This window comes from Chroicocephalus ridibundus, chromosome 1 (assembly GCF_963924245.1).
Source record: "Chroicocephalus ridibundus chromosome 1, bChrRid1.1, whole genome shotgun sequence".
Classification (NCBI taxonomy): Eukaryota; Metazoa; Chordata; class Aves; order Charadriiformes; family Laridae; genus Chroicocephalus; species Chroicocephalus ridibundus.
Window position 1 is genome coordinate 133,723,566 of NC_086284.1, and position 19,962 is coordinate 133,743,527.

Genomic DNA, 19,962 nt, shown 5'->3' on the forward strand with positions numbered 1-19,962 from the left:
GCCATGGCTAGGACTAGAAATCTGTAAGGAAACCAGATGCAAGGAAAGAAATAATTTATTTCATTTTCCTGATACATGTTCAACTTTGAGGCCCTAGAATCTACTGATGTCACTGAGAGTGTGATCACACTACTGGTTTAGAGGACTTAAGGAGCAGACTGGTTGAAAAGGACAGCCCTAATTTGTTAGGTACCGGAACCCATGATCAAGAAGCTTGATGCAACAAAAAATTAATTTTCAGCTACGTCAGCTCTCCATTCCAGCTGATGCATGGCCACACGGATGTTAGAAAAGAAGGGGTCAGGAACGCGCATAGAAAGGAGGAAATGGACTGTGTTTTCTCATTGCAGCAGAGACGTAAGCAACCATAAAACTTTTCTCTGTATCACTTGGGTGTTGCTTACTTATCAGACTTTCACCATTATTAGAACAAACGCTATAAACTACTCCTATGAACTTCATGGCACTGGTTGCTGACTTCACTAGTGTGTCCTGTCCTGTCTCAGCTAACTGAGATAAATGATGTCAATATAAAAGTTGTAGCACAGACACGTTATCACTACCATTAAAGATTTTTAAATACCTTAGTTACTATCAAAGTTATACTAGTAAATCTTTTACAATTTTGACTAAGCTTCCTCTTTTCCTTCCCCCATCCAAATGCAGATACCCATACAAAAACACCCAACCTTCTTGCACAGCCGGTCTTGCCGGTTTCCCATAAAACAATCGCTGGTAATAGTATGAGATAAAGATGAAGGTAAACAGAGAGAAGATAGTAGTTCTCTTAGCAGCCACAATAATAAATCCATCACAAACGAGGGCAAAACAATTCCCCTGTGGCAATAACCTTTCCTGTTATCACTGGCTGCTGATACAGGGATGACAGTGAGAGTCAGCATAACATTCACTGGACTCCCTCCCTCTTTTATCAGCCCCCTGCTTTGACTTGTAGGGAAGTGTTGGGGGAAAGGAAGAACAGCATCGAGCAAGTGCATCCGGGTTGAAGTACTGGGTCACGCTTTGGCATGAAGGCTACAGGAAGTCTTTTCTCTGTGGAACTCATTAGAACCATAGAATCATAGAACTGAGTAATTAAACTAAAGCTGCTGTATACTTACCAGAAGGAGTCAATTTTAGAATCACAGAATCACAGAATGGTTTGAGTTGGAAGGAACCTTAAAGATCACCTAGTTCCAACCCCCCTGCCATGGGCAGGGACACCTCCCACTAGACCAGGCTGCTCAAAGCCCCATCCAGCCTGGCCTTGGACACTTCCAGGGATGGGGCATCCACAGCTTCCCTGGGCAACCTGTTCCAGTGCCTCACCACCCTCACAGTAAAGAATTTCTTCCTAATATCTAACCTAAATCTCCCCTCTTTCAGTTTAAAACCATTACCCCTTGTCCTATCACTACATTCCCTGATACAGAGTCTGTCCCCATCTTTCCTGTAGGCCCCCTTCAGGTACTGGAAGGCTGCTATAAGGTCTCCCTGGAGCCTTCTCTTCTCCAGGCTGAGCAACCCCAACTCTCTCAGCCTGTCCTCATAGCAGAGGTGCTCCAGCCCTCTGATCATCTTTGTGACCCTCCCCATGGACCCGCTCCAACAGGTCCATGTCCTTCTTGTGCTGAGGACTACAGAGCTGCATGCAGCACTCCAGCTGGGGTCTCACGAGAGCGGAGTAGAGGGTAGAATCACCTCCCTCGAACCTGTTGGCCACCCTTCTTTTGACGCAGCCCAGGATGTGGTTGACTTTCTGGGCTGAAAGACAATTTTGACTCTCACAGTGGGAAAAGGTCCAAAAAGTACCCCAGGGCCATTAGGGACCAACAATCTCCAGATGTTAGAGGGACAGGTGGACTGGTATTTCAAGCCCAGGACAAGAGAAGTCAGCAGAAGAAAGTGCAGGAAGTGTCCCACAAATGGCATCGTATCTCAGGGCTGACATGTAATGTCCATGCCATCTAAAAAGCAAAAAACCTGGAAGAGGAATCCAGGGAGGGGCTGTAGATTGACTTTAGAACCTATTGACCAAAGTCAGGAGTGGTGGAGGAATAATAGGCCAAACAAAAATAAGGCATAGACAATAAACAATGGGAACCATTATAACTTCTATTTAACTTGAGAACTGAAATAAGTTCTAGAAGCTGCTAACTCAGATTGCTTATGAGAAATTACTGATTTTTGGATGCTGTATTCATATTTTTAAAAACATTGCTCGCAGTCTTGGTCATGTGCATTATTTGATGTTCAGAGTCAGCAAAAATCACTGAGAGTACTTGTGGTATCTTGTTCAGACACTGCCCTTGGTCTGGGCATAACTCGATTTTTGCCCATCTGTATCAGAGTCATATTCTATTCCACAGTAGTATTAAGTCTATAGCATATTTTGATAGGGATTAGTCAGAAAACAAACCAAATAAAAAGCAGAGATGGTCCTTGTGAAATTTTTCAAATCCTACTCCTTCTGCTTCTTGTCCTTTTGTCAGGGGGAGAGTTGTTGCTCTCTGCCAGAAGCACTGGCTGAGCTGGGCTGGGGACCTTTACTTAGTCCACAGGCTTTTGGGCACTACAAGGACCGTCAACTCACACAAGTCTGCAGGCTCCTCAGACCCATTATGCTGAGGGACAAGCTGTGCCACCTGCTGAAGACTCGCTGCTCTGGGAAGAAGGTGCACCTGACCCTTGTCATGGCAGATTACAACATCATCTTCATCAGTAAGGGCCCTGTTCAAGGAGGGAAGGGGACCCAGAGGGCAGAGTGCTTCCCTGCACCATGGGGACCACAGCTCTGTCTACAGAACTTGCTGGTATACAGCACTGCTGGTACCACTGGCACCACCACTGCTGTCCAAGAAGGTTTCTCACACCCCTTCTCTCTTTCTCTAAGGGAAACAGCTCAAAATCACACCATTAAACCCCACGAGAGGGAGATATGGTCTCTGCAGGGGCAGGATACTCTCCTTGCTTGGCAATCTAACTATACTTTGTGGCAAGACCGCTTGGACAGACATGTCTGTCTATACAATCTCATACTGAGTTTTGCCACACTGAACATTACAACCCTGTCCTCTCTTGACCTATAGTCTTGAATGCTGGGGAACATGATCGTTGCACTAAATCAGCTGCTGCACATTCAGATCTGCTTGGAAGTGCATTAACATCTTTAATATCTGTGTTCTGATACCAGGTCTGCAATGTCATTTTTATCAGGATGCCTTTCTTAGCAGTATCAGTCCTCAGGAGTGTCTGGCCCTGCCTGTGAATTTTGCTTCTGCCCTACTCACAGGAAGAGGCAGATATCATCAGGATGGCAGGAGGTCAGCACTCCTTAGGGGACACCTGGTACCACCTCCAGCCAGATAATAGTACTTTTTTCACCTACATCCAAGTGGAAGAGATCAGGCTGAGCCACTCCTGACTAGACCGAATCTGCATCTTGCACCGGAACATCTCACCAGACAGCCTCTGACACCGAACTGTTGCCCTTCACAGACAACCATGTACTCTCTGCGAGGGGAGCCGTCACTGCTTGCTGGCCTACTGGCCATTATAACATGGGCATTGCAGGACCCGTGGAAAAACAGGGCTAAAGACTTTGGGAACTGGTGGGTGCCTGGCTATCTTGCCACAGCTACATGTAGAGATGGCTGCCAGCAGAAGGATGTGGCAACAGGGCATCTGTAACAGGAGGTTTGTGAACTGGGTGGGTGTTTGCCTGTCTTGTGATACATCTTTCCACAGTGAGTGTTGGGACAAGTGGGATAAGACATAGCGTTTGGAAGTTTGCTTGTCCTGGCGTGTTTTTTTTTTCTGGTCATTTATGCAGCTCCTTTGGGAGAGATCATACCACACAATTCCTCTACACCTTGGATAAAAATAGGGTTCTATGATGCATATCATCTGCATCCTGGCAGAGGACAGCACTCTTTTTAAGGATCTGAAGCAGATGAAAGAAGGACCGGGGACTTTGTATGTGGACCTGATCTCTTTAGATACCAATATTGTGTCCTTCAGTAACCTCCATGTCTTCTGGAAATGTTTCATTTTTTTGGTCGCACCTCTTAATTGATTAAAAGGTTTCTTCATTTTTATGTGGTTTTCTGTTTGATCCGTTCTAGTGGATTTTTTGACCCTTGTTGCTTCCATAGGGGTATTGACTCCAAGCACATTGTAGTCACTATGTAGTAGTGGTTTCAACTAAGAAATTGAATTTTTTAGTGCAGTATCTAGTCAGAACCTTTTGTGGACTTCCTTAGCTGACTATTCCACAATCACCAATTGCATCAACTTCACAACCCAATGTGACTTTTGCCCAGCCTATATGGGGGTCATGGCAGTTTTTTGTGACTATTGTAGTTTCTGTCCTAGCTGGCTCTCTGATCTCAATCAACATATCACAGTGTTGCAGTCTAAATTCAGAAGGTGGTGATGCAGTTCCAACACTAGACACTTTCTATTTAGGTCTGAAATTTCAACCTGTTCTGATGCTGAGTTTGTTAGTTTGATCCAGGTTCTCATCAGCATATAGTACTACTCTATGGCTGCTATGGTTTACCTTATCTTTCTGCATAATTTGTGTTCTAGTATTAAAATTTCCCATTCATTGTCTGCCACAAATTTTTTAACATGCCTGGTGTATCTCCTGTTAGGATTAGAGACTGGTCCTATGTATTATTTTTCATAATTCTAGCATTTGCATAGAAGTAGGTATACCACTACTTTGGTTCTTGTTTCGGTAGTCTATTTAAATTGGATGATATTTTCTTTCTACGTCTAATTTGAGTGTTCACAGACTTTGATATGCCCTGCACTTGAGGATACAGAATTTTTCTAACTGTACTACCCTTCATAAAAATGACCGGAAGAAAACATGCTTTTGCACCTGTTATCTTCTCCTAAAGCTTCAGTCTGAAAGCGTGCTGATAACCCTCCTGATGTTCAGCATCAGAAGTCTGATTCCTGCTGCTAGTCTGTCCCTCCGGTACAAGGTCATTCTTTACAACAGTCCATAGCAAGAAGCTGTACTACCAAACAATTTTCTCTTCCTTTCATGAGATTTGAGCAATCATGTGACTGAGAGATGACCAAGCTGGGTTGATGGAAAACTAATTGCTTGATGGGTTAGATTTGTGTTCAATCAACAGCCTGAGCTAATTTAACATTGCAGCCGTGGGCATTAGATCCTTCATGACAAGAGCAGTAGGAAAGTATGTCCAAAACCAGAGAGAATAAAATAAGTCTGTCCCTTTTCACAACTACCTGACATTAGACCATATCATGTTATATTACATTATATTATAAAACTTCACCCTCAAAAGGATAAACAGTCAGCTGACATACTGTTATGGAATCAGTTGTGTCAGTCTCACAGTCCACATTCAGTAGCAAAATGTCATCAGCTGATGATTGCTCATTCTCTTTAGCCAAGATCCCAAACACATTCATGTGGGGAAGTGGAGAGAAGGAGAGAGAAGCCTACACTTGTAAATAGCAGTTGTGTTGGAAGTGGAAACAACTAGAGGTTCTGAAAGAATCAAAAATCCTTGTGGAAGGATTTGGAAAGGGTATGCCAGAGTATCTTAGTGTGTTTTGTCAATACATTATACTAACATTATACTATGCACTTGCTATAAGGATGTCAGGTTCTATAAGGTATCAGGAGTTAGGTGGCTGAGTAGAATATAAAACAAGCAAGGCTGGAAAAAACAGCACATCAAGAAATAATAAGCAAGCTGTACTCACTGAATCTCTTGCTACCAACTGAGGGTATATGAATTCCCTCCCTTTCTTTCCCATGACTGGCACTTTTGAAGGAAAAGGTCAACTCAGTACTTGTCCAACCCTTGGGGTTCTGCTCCCTAAGATGCTGCTGGGATGAAGGAGTGGGGCAGAGCTCAGAAGGGCTGACCCAGTAGGGCACTTCTGGCAGTTGTTAGTACTGCCTCACAAGTTTGAACCGTTGTGATTCATGCTTCAAGAGTGGTGTTTCTTTAACACGGTTATGCCTACAGGTAGCCTACATAGCATTTGAAGAGTTTCCCACAGTGATGGAACTGTAAAAGTCAAGAATAAGGGTGATATGGGCTAGAACTGAATGGAGAGTGAAAGGTACTATGGGGAAGGACTACTTCTTGCAGATAATCTGTCTTTCTGTGGGCTTGTGGTGAAGGGCTACTAGTCAGGCTACTACCTAAGCCCTACACAGAACAGGCTGCCTGACACACTGTGCACCTGCCTAATGAAAAGCCAGTGATGTATCAGGCCTTCAACTTCTTAGTTTCCTTTATTCCACATTTCCAAAATCTCAAGTCTGGTATTTGTCTTCTGGTATGAGAGCAGTTAAAAGAAAACAACCCCCCCAAAACAAAAATCAAACAAACCCCCCCCCACCTCAAGTCTTTAAGGGTCATAGGGTAAGAGTAAAAAAATCTTAGTGTTAACTACTCTTACCTTGCTTTTGAAAGGTAAAGAAGAGGCTGGGTTAAAGAGAAAGCACACAATATTTCGAGATTTTTCAGTGTTGGCCTGAACCTTCACAGCTGCCTCAAAATTGCAAGCGGCACAAAGAAAGGACAGCCACATTCCCTTCCTTGCGCCAGCTCTGATACGTCTGCCCTTAGCATCGTGACAGGTAAACTGATGGAAAAACATTCCTGTCTTCATGCGGTTGACTTCTCAGTGTCGTGCTCTGAATGAGTTCACCGTAGGTCAGGGAAGCAACATTTAAGTAAGAAGCTGTTACATGTGGTGGTCAATAGATCATCTCAGCTACAATGTACAGCCTCACATGAAGCACTAAAACACATGTTCAGGCAAGAGGAGAACTTTACTTAGCACTTACTTAATCTTCCCAAGAGAAAGATTTTCTTGTACCTCTGGTATAAAGTTCCTACACCACCCTGGCTGTTTCTTCTGTCACGACTGCGATGCGTTTAATCTTGCATTTGCCTTTACCTTTCCTGGAAAGCTTAAGTGAACCTGCAGTTCTTTTACCTTATCGGCCTGGAGCATTATGGACTTCCAATTAATGGAAATGAGATTTCCAACATGCCCCATTTCTGTATGGAATTGGAGCTAAAAGCAGCGCACTCACACACGCACTGCCTTGTTATCTACCTCTAATAAAAAACTTGATGCCAATCGGTGTAAAATGAAATACCTCTCTGGTGTTGAAAAGGGCTCACAGTTTGTTCGAAAGTTATTCGGAGGAATAAATAGAAAGGCTGACTGAAGAATTGTATAAAGACCTTAACAGGATGACTGAGCGATAAAAGGACAGGTGAAACAGTCACAATAAATGATGACTGGGAGGAGGAACAGCTGTTCTAGTTTTGCATACACAATAATCGTCCAGCTGTTACTATTTAAGCTGACTTTTACTATTTTCTTAAATAGGTATTGGGGTTAAACAGAATGGTCATGATAATGAGTCCCTCAGTATTTTTTTAGAACCATGGTTTAAGAAGTAGGAAAATAAGACTAGATAAAATGAACATGCAACTACGTCTTGAGTAATATTTGCATTTCTGTTTCCCCCAACCTCAAAAAGGATATAGTAGAACTGGAAGAGTTTCAGAGGACGGTCAAAATTACGGAATAGCTTCTGTATGAAGAACAGCTAAGCAGACTTGAGCCTCCCAAGCTGGAAAGGGCAACAAGGGCTGGACATGAATAGAAAACATGAGTGATATGGAGAAAAATGAACTGAAAAGGTTTGTTTTGCTGTATCTCAGGAGGTAGGCAGTGGGTTCAGAACCAAAAAAATATATTCATCAGACAACATGCATCTTGTTCTATTAAAGTTACAACTTCTTGGAATTTCAATGCAGGCACACAGTTTTAATTTGCTTTTCTGTAATAGAAGTAAATGCCAGTTATTTGTGAGTCCTTTAAAAATAAGGGTAGATAAGAGAGTTCATCATAGACGAAGAATTAAAAAATACATTCTATGACATATTTAGAAGACAATAATCTTATTGACCAGTAGGTAACTTGCACTGCTGTTCCTCTGAGTACTTTAGTTAATTACAGCATCACAGGATATTTGAACTTTGGATGTGACACCTGCATCTCGTCCAATACCATGCTCAAGCAGTGTCAACTGGAGCAGGTTGCCCTGGTTATGTCCAAACAGCTTTTGAATATCTCCAAGGATGCAAATTCTACAACCTCTCCAGGAAACCTGTGCCAGTGCTCAATCACAGCAAAAAAACTTATGTTCAGACAGAATTTCCTGTGTTTCAATTTGTGCCCATTCCATCTTGTTCCGTCACTGGGCACCACTGAGAAGAGTCTGGCTTCATCATCTTCAGTCTCCCATCAGATGATAAGTTCCCCCCTGAGACTTCTCTTCTCCATGCTGAATAGTTCCAGCTCTCTCAGCCTTTCCTCATATGAAAGATAGTCCAGTCTCTTCATCTTTGTGGCCCTTTGCAGAACTCAATTCAGTAGTTCCATATATCTTTTGAACCGGGGAGCTCAGAACTGGACACAGGACTCCAGATGTGGCCTCTCCACAGCTAAGTGGAGGGCAAGTATCACCTCCCACAACCTACTGGCAACAATCCTCCTAATGCAGCCCAGTATACCATGAGCCTTCTTTGCAGCAAGGGCACACTACTGACTTACGCTCAACTTGGTGTCCACCAGGAGCTCTAGACCCTTTTCTGCCAAGCTGCTTCCCAGGCAGTCAGTCCCCAGCATGTACTGGTGCATTGGATTATTCCTCCCCAGGTGCAGGACTCTACATTTCCCTTTATTGAACTTCATGAGGTTCTTCTCTGCCCATTCCTCCAGCCTGTCAAAGTCCCTCTGAATGGCAGTGCAACCCTCTGGGGTATCAACCACTCAACCCAGTTTTGTATTATCTGCAAATTTGCTGAAAGTTTTCTCAGTTACATCATGTCTAGATAATTAATGAAGCGGTTAAACAGTATTGGATCCAGTGTCAACAATTGGGGTACACCTCTAATGACTGCCCTCCAGCTGGCTTTTGTGCTACTGATCACAACCTTTTGAGCCCCACAGTTCAGCCAGTTTTCAATCCACTTTGAGGCCCACTTGTCTCGCCTGTACTTAATCAGATTGGTCTGAGGATGTTGTGGGAGACAGTGTCAAAAGCCTTGCTGAAGTAAAGATAAACAAAATCCATGGTTCTCCCTTCATCCACCAAGCTATCATCTGATCACTGAAGGCTATCAGGTTAGTTAAGTGTGATTTTTTTTTCCCTTCATAAATCCATGAATCACTACTCTGAATCACCTTCCTGCCTTTTATGTGTCTGGAAATAGTTCCCAAGATGAGCTGCTCCATCACCTTTCTTGGGAATGAGGTGAGGTGGACCAGCCTGTAGTATGCTGGACTTCTTGCCATTTTTGAAGATCGGAGTGACATTTGTTTTCTTCCAGTCCTCAGTAAAATAATTGCGAGTGGTCTCGCAATGAAATTAACGAACTCCCTCACCACTTGTGGGTGCACCACATCAGGTTCCTTGGACTTATGTATGTCCAGTTTGCTTGAATGTTCCCTGTCCTCATCCTCTTCCAAGGAGGGCCCTTGCTCTTTGTCACCTGGTCTCCCGCCCTTTTAGCAGAGGGCTCACATTTTCCATCACCTTTGTTTTGCTGCTGATATACCTGTAGAAGCCATTCTTGTTGTCCTTCATGTCCCTCAGCAGATTAAACTCCAGATGAGCTTTGGCTTTCTTAAACTCATCCTTGCACACTTGGCCAGTGTTTCTGTATTCCTGCCAAGAATACATGACCCTGCTTACACCTTTCTGTGTCTGAATGTAGTCAGGAGCTCCTTGTTCATCCATGCAGGCCTCCTGCTGCCTTTCCTTGATTTCCTGCTCATCGGGATGGATATTCCTGAGCTTGGAGGAGACGATTCCTGTACATCAACCAGCTCTTCTGGATCCCTCTTCTCTTCAGGGCCATATCCCATGGGATTCTTCCAAGCGGATTCCTGAAGAGCCAAAGACTGCTCTTCTGAACTCAAGGATCATGATCTTGTTTTTAGTCCTTCTCCCTCCTCAGATCTTGAGGCTGTCCCAGACCTTCACGCCCCCAACCACTCCTTCCTTGTTTGTAAGTATCAGGTCCAGCAGAGCACCTTCCCTTGCTGTCTCCTTGATTATTTTGTGTTAATTGTTGTCGAAGCACTCCAGAAATCTCCTGGATCGCTTGTGCCCTCCTGCGTTGTTGCTCCAGCAGATTGCTTCCAGGGACTGTGAATATGAGGCTCTTTCAGCTGGCTGAAGAAAGCCCCACCTAATTCTTAAGTCTCTCTGCAGAGCTGTGTTCTGTACCTAGGCTGACTACATACTCAAAAAGGGATAGTTATTTTTCTGGAGCTGTTAAAAGCAGTAATGTCTTTTTAACAGTGAAATATTTTGTCGGCTTCTGCGAGTGATCTTCAGGCAAATTCTGTTCTCTTTGGCGTCCCAGTAGAGCTTTGGGTAGCTCTGAGTCTCAGGTTATAGATAAGATATCCATAGTCCTTTGGTAGTTTACACGGGATCAAAGAATGTATATGCTAGACTATGCACAGTTAAGACTAATTGGCCTAACTTCAATCTGAAACTAAGTTGAGGGTCCACGAGCTAATGAACTTAAACACTGTTTCCTCACATCACCAAATCAGAGAAGAGTATACTGCTTGTCATTTGTCAAAGTTTTTAGAGCTGCAGGTAATGGCTTGCTTTGAAAAGGTGTCACTCAAACTTGCATGAGCACTGTGCAGTAAAGTTGCTTTGTATTCTTCTGTGTTTTTAGAATCTACTCTCGACGCCAATAGCTGACAGACAAACATTCTTGATCCATGACCTTCTATAAATATTTTGTGGAAATGGGTGGCTGTCCATCCCAACAGTCACTTGGTTCCTTTAAGGACACATAAGAATCAACACTTCACCGGGAGGCAGGAATTTGTTGTAGAGATATATGGCTCAGTTTTAACAATGTGAGCAAATCCCTTAACCCTGACTATATCCTTAGCAATGTCCAAAGACTGAAGTGTCTGTTGCAGTAGCAACTTGTGAAGAATCTCTTTGCTACTCATATGGCCAGTGTGGAGACTTGTACCATTATCAAATACAAAAGCATAGTATGCCTTCACATGCAGATAACCAGCAACGAAATTTGGTTCCCCGAGTGGTTCTACGCCACTTAACGGTAAATGAAAACACTTTAAATAAGCAGGTTCAGATAAGGTAGTGTCCAACATTAATAGCCTATGTCTGTCCTCCCTCTGTGTTAACAAGGTGAGTTAACGGAGTTACCACTGTATCGTGCAGGTGTGTAGAAGCTGTACAATTCTATCAGTACTAACAGCAGCAACTTCAGCAGCAGCTTCCTGCCACTTCACTAAAGCAAGCATTGACAAAATAACTTAATTTTATGTAGTGCATATACTGCGAGATTCTCTCCAGCATGCCCGGGTTCTTTGCAGTGATTTTGTGGAGATTCACAACAGTAGCCAAGTTTACCTGGAGGATTTGTATTTGCTGTACGTTTCTGTATTGATGCATTATTTCTCATGCACTGTACTTTGAATGCCACCTGCTGTACAGCTTAGGCAGCAACCTCTGTATTCCAGTTGCCCCTCTACTGCCATCGTTGACAATTTTACTAGCAACAGGTCTAACTTTTTGAAACATCAGGAATAGTGGCACATGGTCTTTCCACCCAACCCCCCACCCCAAACTTGTCTCAAATAATTTAATGGGCTATACTGCCAAATTAGCACGCAAGTGTCAGCTGTCAAAACAATGATGTACTTTCTTTGTCCACGTGAAAAAGCTTATAGCATGCAGCCTACCCTATTAGGTTTCAAACAAATGTGGGATGCCCCCTTATGCCATTTACACACAAGCAGGCTATTTTACTTCTTACAGCACAAGATCAATGGCAAGAGTTAGATCGATCAGCGTGCTGCCAGCCCTTGGCATTTATTTGCTTGGACAGGAGGTCTGTACAATTCATGGAAAAGCTTAAATTTTATAGCATTACAAGTCAGGGACATGTAGCTGGACAAACTCACCGGAGTATAAAGATATTCTCACTGCTACTGCGTTATAGTTGCGGCAGCTTTCTCAGGAATAGGCAAGTGCAGTGCTGAGAGACGACACCGCTGCTACGCAGCTAGCTGCTGATGTGCAAGATCTCCACTTTGTAGCTGGTCACCTCGGATCGTTTGGAAATAACATCTTAAAACATACAATTCTGGACACCTTCACGACAGAAGCCAGTAGTTGAATGATGCTGGAAACGGGTGAAAAAAAATGTTTTTCTGCAAGCAGCAGCAAAGGCCTCATGCAGCACCCTGCCAGGACCGTGCCATCTAGGATAAGGTGCCTGGCAGGGAACCGGCCCCTGTGAGGCTGCAGCGGCTCCCAGACGGGCAAGGAAGCACCGAGTGGCAGGGAAAGTCTTTGGTGCCATTTCTGCCGCGCGTGTTACCGTTAAATCAAACTTTCTCCATGGGAAAAGCATTTAGGTCAGTAAGAAGCAGCAGTGGTACGCAGCTGCGGGGGTCACCTCAGGAAGGCCTGCCTGGGTTGTTGACTGGCGAGGCTGAAGGAAGTGGGTTTATTCGCCCCAGAGAAGAGGAGGCTGAGGGAAGTCTGTTTGCTGTCTGCCACTACCTAGAGGGAGGGTATAGACAAGATGGAGCCAGGCTTTTCTCACAGACGCACAGGGAAAGGGCAAGAGCCAACAGCTGTGACTTGCAACAAGGGAAATTCATGCCTGAGCAGAGGGTTGGACTGGATACTGCCGGAGGTCCCTTCCCACCTAAATCTTTCCGTGACTCTCTTTTTTTCCACTTTGATAGAGACAAAACCAAAAAACTGGCAGACAAACTTAAATTATTAATAGAACTATGAAGTCCAGGTGTGCTAGCAATACGAACTGGAAAGGAGATCATTTCTTCAAGAAGCCGCTCGGTCTCGCAGTGGAGTTTATGCCCACAGCAAAATATACAAAAATTTCCGATCCCCATGTTTTAAACAGGTAGGGCCGCTCTGACCATTTCTCCACGCAATGATGGACAGAGCACTACTTTATTGTTTGGGGAAGATGTTCTTACATAAATTATTTGCAAACAGGGTGGATAGGAGAGCTATGAACTCATGATTTGTCTCTAGGGCCTGGCACTCTGGAGAAAGTAAATCTATGCTCCATCCAGTCTTTAACCTGCTCCTAATCCAGAACCAATGAATGCCACGTGTATTCCACCTTACTAAAATCTTAATAATAAAATTCATGTTAGTTTAAGTAAAAGTTCATTGTCAGTAGGCCTGTTTTCATTTTTCTTTTCCTCAGCCTTCCTCCTGGCATGATGGGTGGCACTGGAAACACACCGTTACTCACTGGGATTCTGAAACTGGCCAACCCCTCAGCTGGGAAAGGTCTGGGCACAATCCCACGGCACAAAAGCAGGAGGCCTGTTTGCCCAGTGACTGACTGACGATTACAGAAGAGGAGCACTACTATGCGTACATTGCAGGGAAAAGCCTTTCAGCTCCCCAGGCATTTGTACAATCCAGTCAGGACAAGACCCTGCCACTGATTTCTGCAGCGAATTTCTGACAAGGTATTAGTTCTGTGATCCCACTAATGGGAAGAGGGGACAGAAATGAATGCAGATCTTCAAATATGACTATAGAACTGAGTCAGTAGGTGCCAAACCAAGGGGAAGCAGATGGCAAGGTGGATATGGTGGATAAGTGAATAGGAAGCCTTCAGCTTCAGTAGATACTGAATTCCATCTGACTTAATGGGAAGATGGTCAATGGACGACTTCTTTTTGCTTTGTTAGTTTCAGTAGAGGCTGGCCTGTGAGCCAACAAATACGGGCAGTATACAAGAGGTGACTCTCTCCCGCCAAAGTCTGAATACGAGAAACTAAAATTGTTCTGTAATAGCAGTAGGTGATGCTTCTAAATGCCTGCACTTCTAATCAGACAGCAAGAAACTGAAGAATTCCTTTCTTTCTTTTCTCATGTCATTGTCAGCAGCCTACATCTTGCCCTGTAGAGCCTGGCCCTGTATTAATCTGCATCTGTTGCCCTCTCCAGCTTTGGAATTAGCCATAGAAATCTGCACAAATGATCTTTCTCTTGACCTCGGTTGTCCAGGTCTCTTCTGCCTTCTAATGTTACTTTCTGTATGATTGACAACATCTTCAAAAAGAAAAAGAGGAGAGGGAGGCTGTGGAGAATCTCCCCACTGCCTTGGGACGGCACAGGGAAAGGGTCACATGGGATATTTTTAGAACAGAATCCAATGGCATTGATGTGAGGAAGGCGCAGAGAAAAACACAGCTGTGAAACCTAACACTTGGCTTCATATATACTGAGAGCAGGAACAGCAGAGAAACAAACTGAGGAGACGCAGCAGATGACAAGGGTGAGTAAAAGTTACGTGAGGATAACAAGAGTAAGTGACAAAGAGGTAGTGAACATCTGTGAAAGAAATGGCTAAAAGCGTATACAGGAGAGAAACTGCAAAGGACTGAGCCAGGAGGAGAAAATTTTAATAAAGTGGCCACGTTATGTAAATAAGCAGAGATACTTTAATCACAGAAGGGATCGAAGGATGAGAAATGGCCAGCTGACTCATCAGCACTCTTATGTAGATGATTTGTGACCTTGAAGGGTGACCAGCAACTACCCAGTCTACCATTTCCCTTCATCTCAGGGCATAAGGGCTTCCTAAGTGATTTAGGTTTTGGATTGTGACACTGAAATTGATTTTCTACATCAGGGGAAAACAGCAGGCATTCCTACAGTCTTTGAAGCCAGGTGATGAACTACCATCTCTCTTTTACTACAGACCAGCATGCCCAGAGAGCTATGACTGCTTTATGTATGAAAACTGACATGTGTGGCATCAGTTTGGAAGTGCTCTTTGCTGCTGTTCACTCACTAAACAAGAAAGAACTAACATGACTGAGTACATGGAGTGGATGGTGGTAATGATGATACTTGATAGGAGTATGCTCATAAAGACAGCATTTGGGTCACTCAATCCCAAAAGTGTCTGGGATCCACTAGAGCACCTACATCCAAAATTACAGTTCCTTGTTCACTTGCTACCTAATCTTTAGAACTGTTCTTCATTTTTCATGTTTTGAGAAATAATTCATCCCTCGTCAAGGTTAGTCATTCAGCATTTACTTAGCACTGATGCCTGGATTAGATCCAGCAACTAGTGCTCTCAGTAACTACCCTCTCCTCTGCCTGTGACCCTTAAGGACTCAAGTATATGGTCATTCTCTAAGAATTCCCAAATTTATAGCCACCTCTTTAATGAAATAGGTTGTAGCATAGTTGCCTCCTTATCATAAAGCTTATCTGGGATGTGGGTGACCTGAATTCAATTAAAGAGCTAAGCATTCTGGGTTTCTCCATGCAGACACTTGAGGGACACATGCAGCTACCATTTATTACACAATCCTGTCCTGTCCAGAAGCCAAAAAAGCTCTCAATGACAAATATTTGGGATAAATTTATGAATAAATGAAGATCACACAGCACATTGCCTTGCTTTCTCTCCGGAATAGCTATTTAGTAATGTACAAACGTTTTGTCAAAGACGACTTGCCTTAGTTCCAAGCATTGAGCCCTTTGAACTCAAGAAATCTAATACCAGTTGTGTCTTCCCACAAGCATTCAAGAAAACTGTCACTAGTCTAAATACTCTGACTAGTCTGGTTCTAAACTAAAGAATTTAAAACTCAAAATTCTAGAGATTCAAGAGTTTGTTACAGTTACAGAAAAAATATAGCCATTTTCCTCAAGTAGCATACTCGCTATTTCTGCATTTTTTGCTGTCTCATGCTGTCTTCTCTACCACTGTTTTTGTTTAGTTTTGTAGTATTTCCTTACAGTTCAGTATCTGATGCAATTTGATCAACTCAGAAACCAACTCAGTTTGAATTTTTGATCTCAGAACCCAACTCTTGTTCTCCCTCCACAAACCTTACATGTTTGTACACTGTGCAAGCAGGCCACTGCCATCCCATTATGTCATATGTGAGGCCCAGTCTCAATGCTCCAGTTTTGGTTCTACTCAATCCTGACACTGAGGATGCTGCTTTTTTTATATTGGACTACAGAAAGCCAGGCCAACCGAGATGAAATATTTCATAATCCAGCCTTTCCACTATAACGATTGGCTCCTTCAGCAATGTTAATACTTGACAAGTGATAAATAGCATTCTTAGTAAAACACTGTGGAGCTGAGGGCGCGTGCTTGTGATGTGCCTATGAGGCATTCATTTACATTCATTACATAAGTCTGGATTTGAAATCAAGCTTTCAGTCATAAAGGGCTATTTCGTCACACTAAAGATCATACAGTTCTTCATTCGTCTGTAAGGCACTACGCCATACACAACAGCAGCGATCAGCAGCAGAAAATGTTGTACTGAAAGCTACTCTCCTGGTCTTCACCTCAGCTTTATGTTCTCAAAGGCAACCACACATTCCCCTTAGTAAACCAGGTATTCCAGCTTCCATAAAGAGTCTCTCCATCTTTCTTTGCAGTAGCTCAAAGAAGATGAGATTTCATGTTTTCCTCAGCCCCAACACAGTCTTGTCTCCAAACACTGCTACCAAAACTTTCCTTGCTCAAGTACAAACAGGCCACTGTTCATTTTTAGAGGCTGGGATTCCATTCATGCTGTTCCTTAGGCAATTGTGAGTTTATGATGCCAATTCTCCCTTCAATTACTAAAGGAAGTGGCTTTTTAGATACAGTACAAACTGCTACCTCAGCTTGTCCAGAGAAGTATGAGGACTCATGAGATGCAATAAATCTTAGTTCTCCTAGTTGGCAGCAATCTCTTAAAGTACTTAAACCAGAAAGTGGGGGGAGAGCCTGCATCCAAATACCTATAAAACAAAGCAGTGCAAGACTCCACTGGGATATGCCCAAAAAATGCCATAAAGCAACACGCTCTGTGCTCTCCTAGCACCCATTAACACGCAGCATGGCAGGATACCAACCACATCTTCTGGGAGCTGTAGCAAAGGGCAGAGACAGGTTTCGGTCCCTTATCTGTGGTTGTCTGGAAAAAGGAAACTCATTCACAACCAGCAGTTACATTTCTATACAGCTCTGCAGACTAGGCGTCCCTACAGACTCAGCCCTGAGTCTCTACAGCATTTTTTACTTTGTCTGGTGAATTCAGTGATGTAAATCCTTCACCCATAGTTTTAGGAACTATTCCCATTTTCATACCAAGAAAAGGAGAATATGGCCTCATTCCCTCTTGGAGGAGGACACTACTGGGACACGTGGTCAGGCCAAACTCTCACAGATTCTTCCTAATACAAACACGGAAGGTTATTTGTAGGCAAAGAAAGTGTTTAGCCCCTTAAGCAGAGAAGGGAACAGCTATTTTGTAGGAAACATTCTGTTCTCCTCAAGGTATCGTACTCACCAGAGTTTGTTGGTATCGGAACGCTTTTGTTGGAGAGGCATCCCCAGTCATATCCCCAGAGACACCGTCCTGTGGAGTAGGGGTTGTTCAGGGCAATGTCTTCCTCCTCTGCTCTCCACGGCAAAATCATGGAGCAAAACAGACGCAAGGCTTCAGCTAAAATCCCACAGAGCACCCTGAGAGAGAAGGTTACTGGTGAGGGAAAGACAGAGAGGGAGAGTGTAACCAGAGCCTCCCTGCCCCCTCCTGTTCAGTCTGTGCTTGGACTCAGCAGCCGCTTCCCTGCTTTAATATCTCTCTGCTGGCCTGGCACCAGGACAGCTCAGTAAATTAACAGGAGGTAAGGTTTCCCTCTCCTCTCTCAGGCAATATCATTCTTCACTGCATTTGGAAGGGGTAAACAGTGGGACCACAGAAAGAATGGGGGCTGATGACAGAGGAAGACTAGGGAAGAAGAGAATGGAAATAAAAAATTACCAAAATTAGAGACAAGAGAACCGTCCTGCAACTCGAGTAGGATTATTCCTACAACCTGTTTCAGGGACAGCTTGGTGAAGTGTCAGCATCTGAGAGTGCAGGTCCTACTACCAGGCCTTGGAAGGCTATTCCTTATATAAATTACATGGTGTCCTCACATTCAACATAATTTTTCTTAAAGCATACTCATTATTGCTGATTCTCTGGCCACAATACCTCACCACAAATAAACAGGCTTCCTCACAGTCTTTGTACCTTCATGAACCTTCATCCACTGCATAACCAACACTCTATCTTTTTCATACACAATCACAGAATGATTGAGGTTGGAAGGGCTCTCTGGAGGTCATCTGCTCCAACTCCCCTGCTCATGCAGAGCCACCTAGAACCAGTTGCCTAAGAACATGTCCAGATGGCTTTTGAGTATCTCCAAGAATGGGGACTCTGCAGCCTCTTTGGGCAACCTGCTCCACTGCTCAGTCACCCTCACAATAAAACTTTGTTTCCTGATGACCAGAGAGAGCCTTCTGCATTTCCCTTGTGCCCATTGCCTCTTGTCCTGTCACTGGGCACCACTGAGAAAAGCCTGGGTCCATCCTCCTTGCACTTTCCCTCCAGGTGTTTAGGTACACTGACAAGATCCTCCTGAGTCTTTCCTTCTCCAGGATGACCAGTCCCCGCTCTCTCAGCCTTTCTTCATATGTGAGGTGCTCCAGTCCCTTCATCATCTCTGCAGCCCATTGTTGGAGTCTCTCCAGCATGTCCGTATTTCTCTCGTATGGAGGAGCTCAGAACTGGACACAGGACTCCAGATGCAGCCTTGCCAGAGCTGAGTAGAGGGGAAGGATCACCTCCCTTGACCTGCTGGCAACAGTCCTCCTAATGCAGCCCAGGATACCATTAGCCTTCTTTGCTACAAAGGCACATTGCTGGCTCATGTTCAACTTGGTGTCCACCAGAACCCCCAAGTCCTTTTCTGCCAAGCTGCTTCCCAGCTGGGTGGCCCCCAGCATATATTGGTGTTGCTTCTCCCCAGGTGCAGGACTCCACATTTCTTGTTGAATTTGATGAGATTGATTCTACTCAGCACTTGTCAGACCACACCTGGAATACTGTGTTCAGTTTTGGTCCCTACTGGAAAGGGTCCAGAGAGGGACCACAAAGATGATCCAAGGACTGGGAAGCCTGCCGTATGAGGAAAGGCTGAGAACTGGGTTTGTTCAGACTTGAGAAAAGAAGGCTTAGGGGAGACCTTATCACCATGTTCCAGTATTTAAAGGGTGGCTACAAAGATGGCAACTCCCTTTTTACAAGGAGTCACATGGAAAAGAGGAGGGCTAACGGATACAAGTTACTCCAGAAGAGGTTCTGATTGGACACCAGAAGAAAATATTTCACAATGAGAACAACCAGCCATCGGAATAATCTCCTCAGCGAAGGGGTGGATTCCCCAACTTTGGACACATTTAAGATTCAGCTGGGCCATCTTGTCATCCCCAGGGTGCTGGGCCATCTTGTCTAAGACTGTGCTTTTGCCAAGGAAGGTTGGACCAGGTGATCCTTGAGGTTCCTTCCAACCTGGTATTCTATGATTGGTGATTCACGAAGTTTCAACTCTTAATGATTCTTTTTTCCATTTTCTTTCTATTTTTTCCCATCATCCTCAGAAGAGAATGTCAAGTCTTGAAATATTTTGTGACAGACAGATACACCAAAAGAATACATATTCTAACATCTAACTATAGGTCATTTCATTCCTGAGAACTACCTTAAAAAGATCTCATATTTTCCTCTTGTGTTAATGTTGGCATTTTTTTCTTATTCTCTAACTGAAAATGACATGGGAATAAAGAAGACATCAAAAAAGCTATGCTTAACACTATTTGTTATACCTAAAACCAGACAAAGCTGCTCAACAGCACAGCCAGGAAGGGGTCATGGCATGTTGAGGATCCTGGAACATCAGTAGGAGTCTGCGGGACTATGCAAAACTTGTTAAGGAAAAGAGCTGGGGAGGAACAAAGTGGG

At 43.9% G+C, this 19,962-nt stretch overlaps 1 protein-coding gene across 1 annotated transcript in view; it reads right to left on the reverse strand.

The window, feature by feature from the left end:
• Positions 1 to 17,513, reverse strand: part of CLCN1 (chloride voltage-gated channel 1) — a 68,369-nt gene extending 50,856 nt beyond the window's left edge. Inside the window, exon 1 of the mRNA XM_063354109.1 lies at positions 17,458 to 17,513. Within this exon, the coding sequence (XP_063210179.1) occupies positions 17,458 to 17,508 (51 nt within the window). The 5' untranslated portion in view covers positions 17,509 to 17,513. The remainder of the gene's footprint in view (positions 1 to 17,457) is intronic.
• Between the last annotated feature and the right edge of the window lie 2,449 nt (positions 17,514 to 19,962).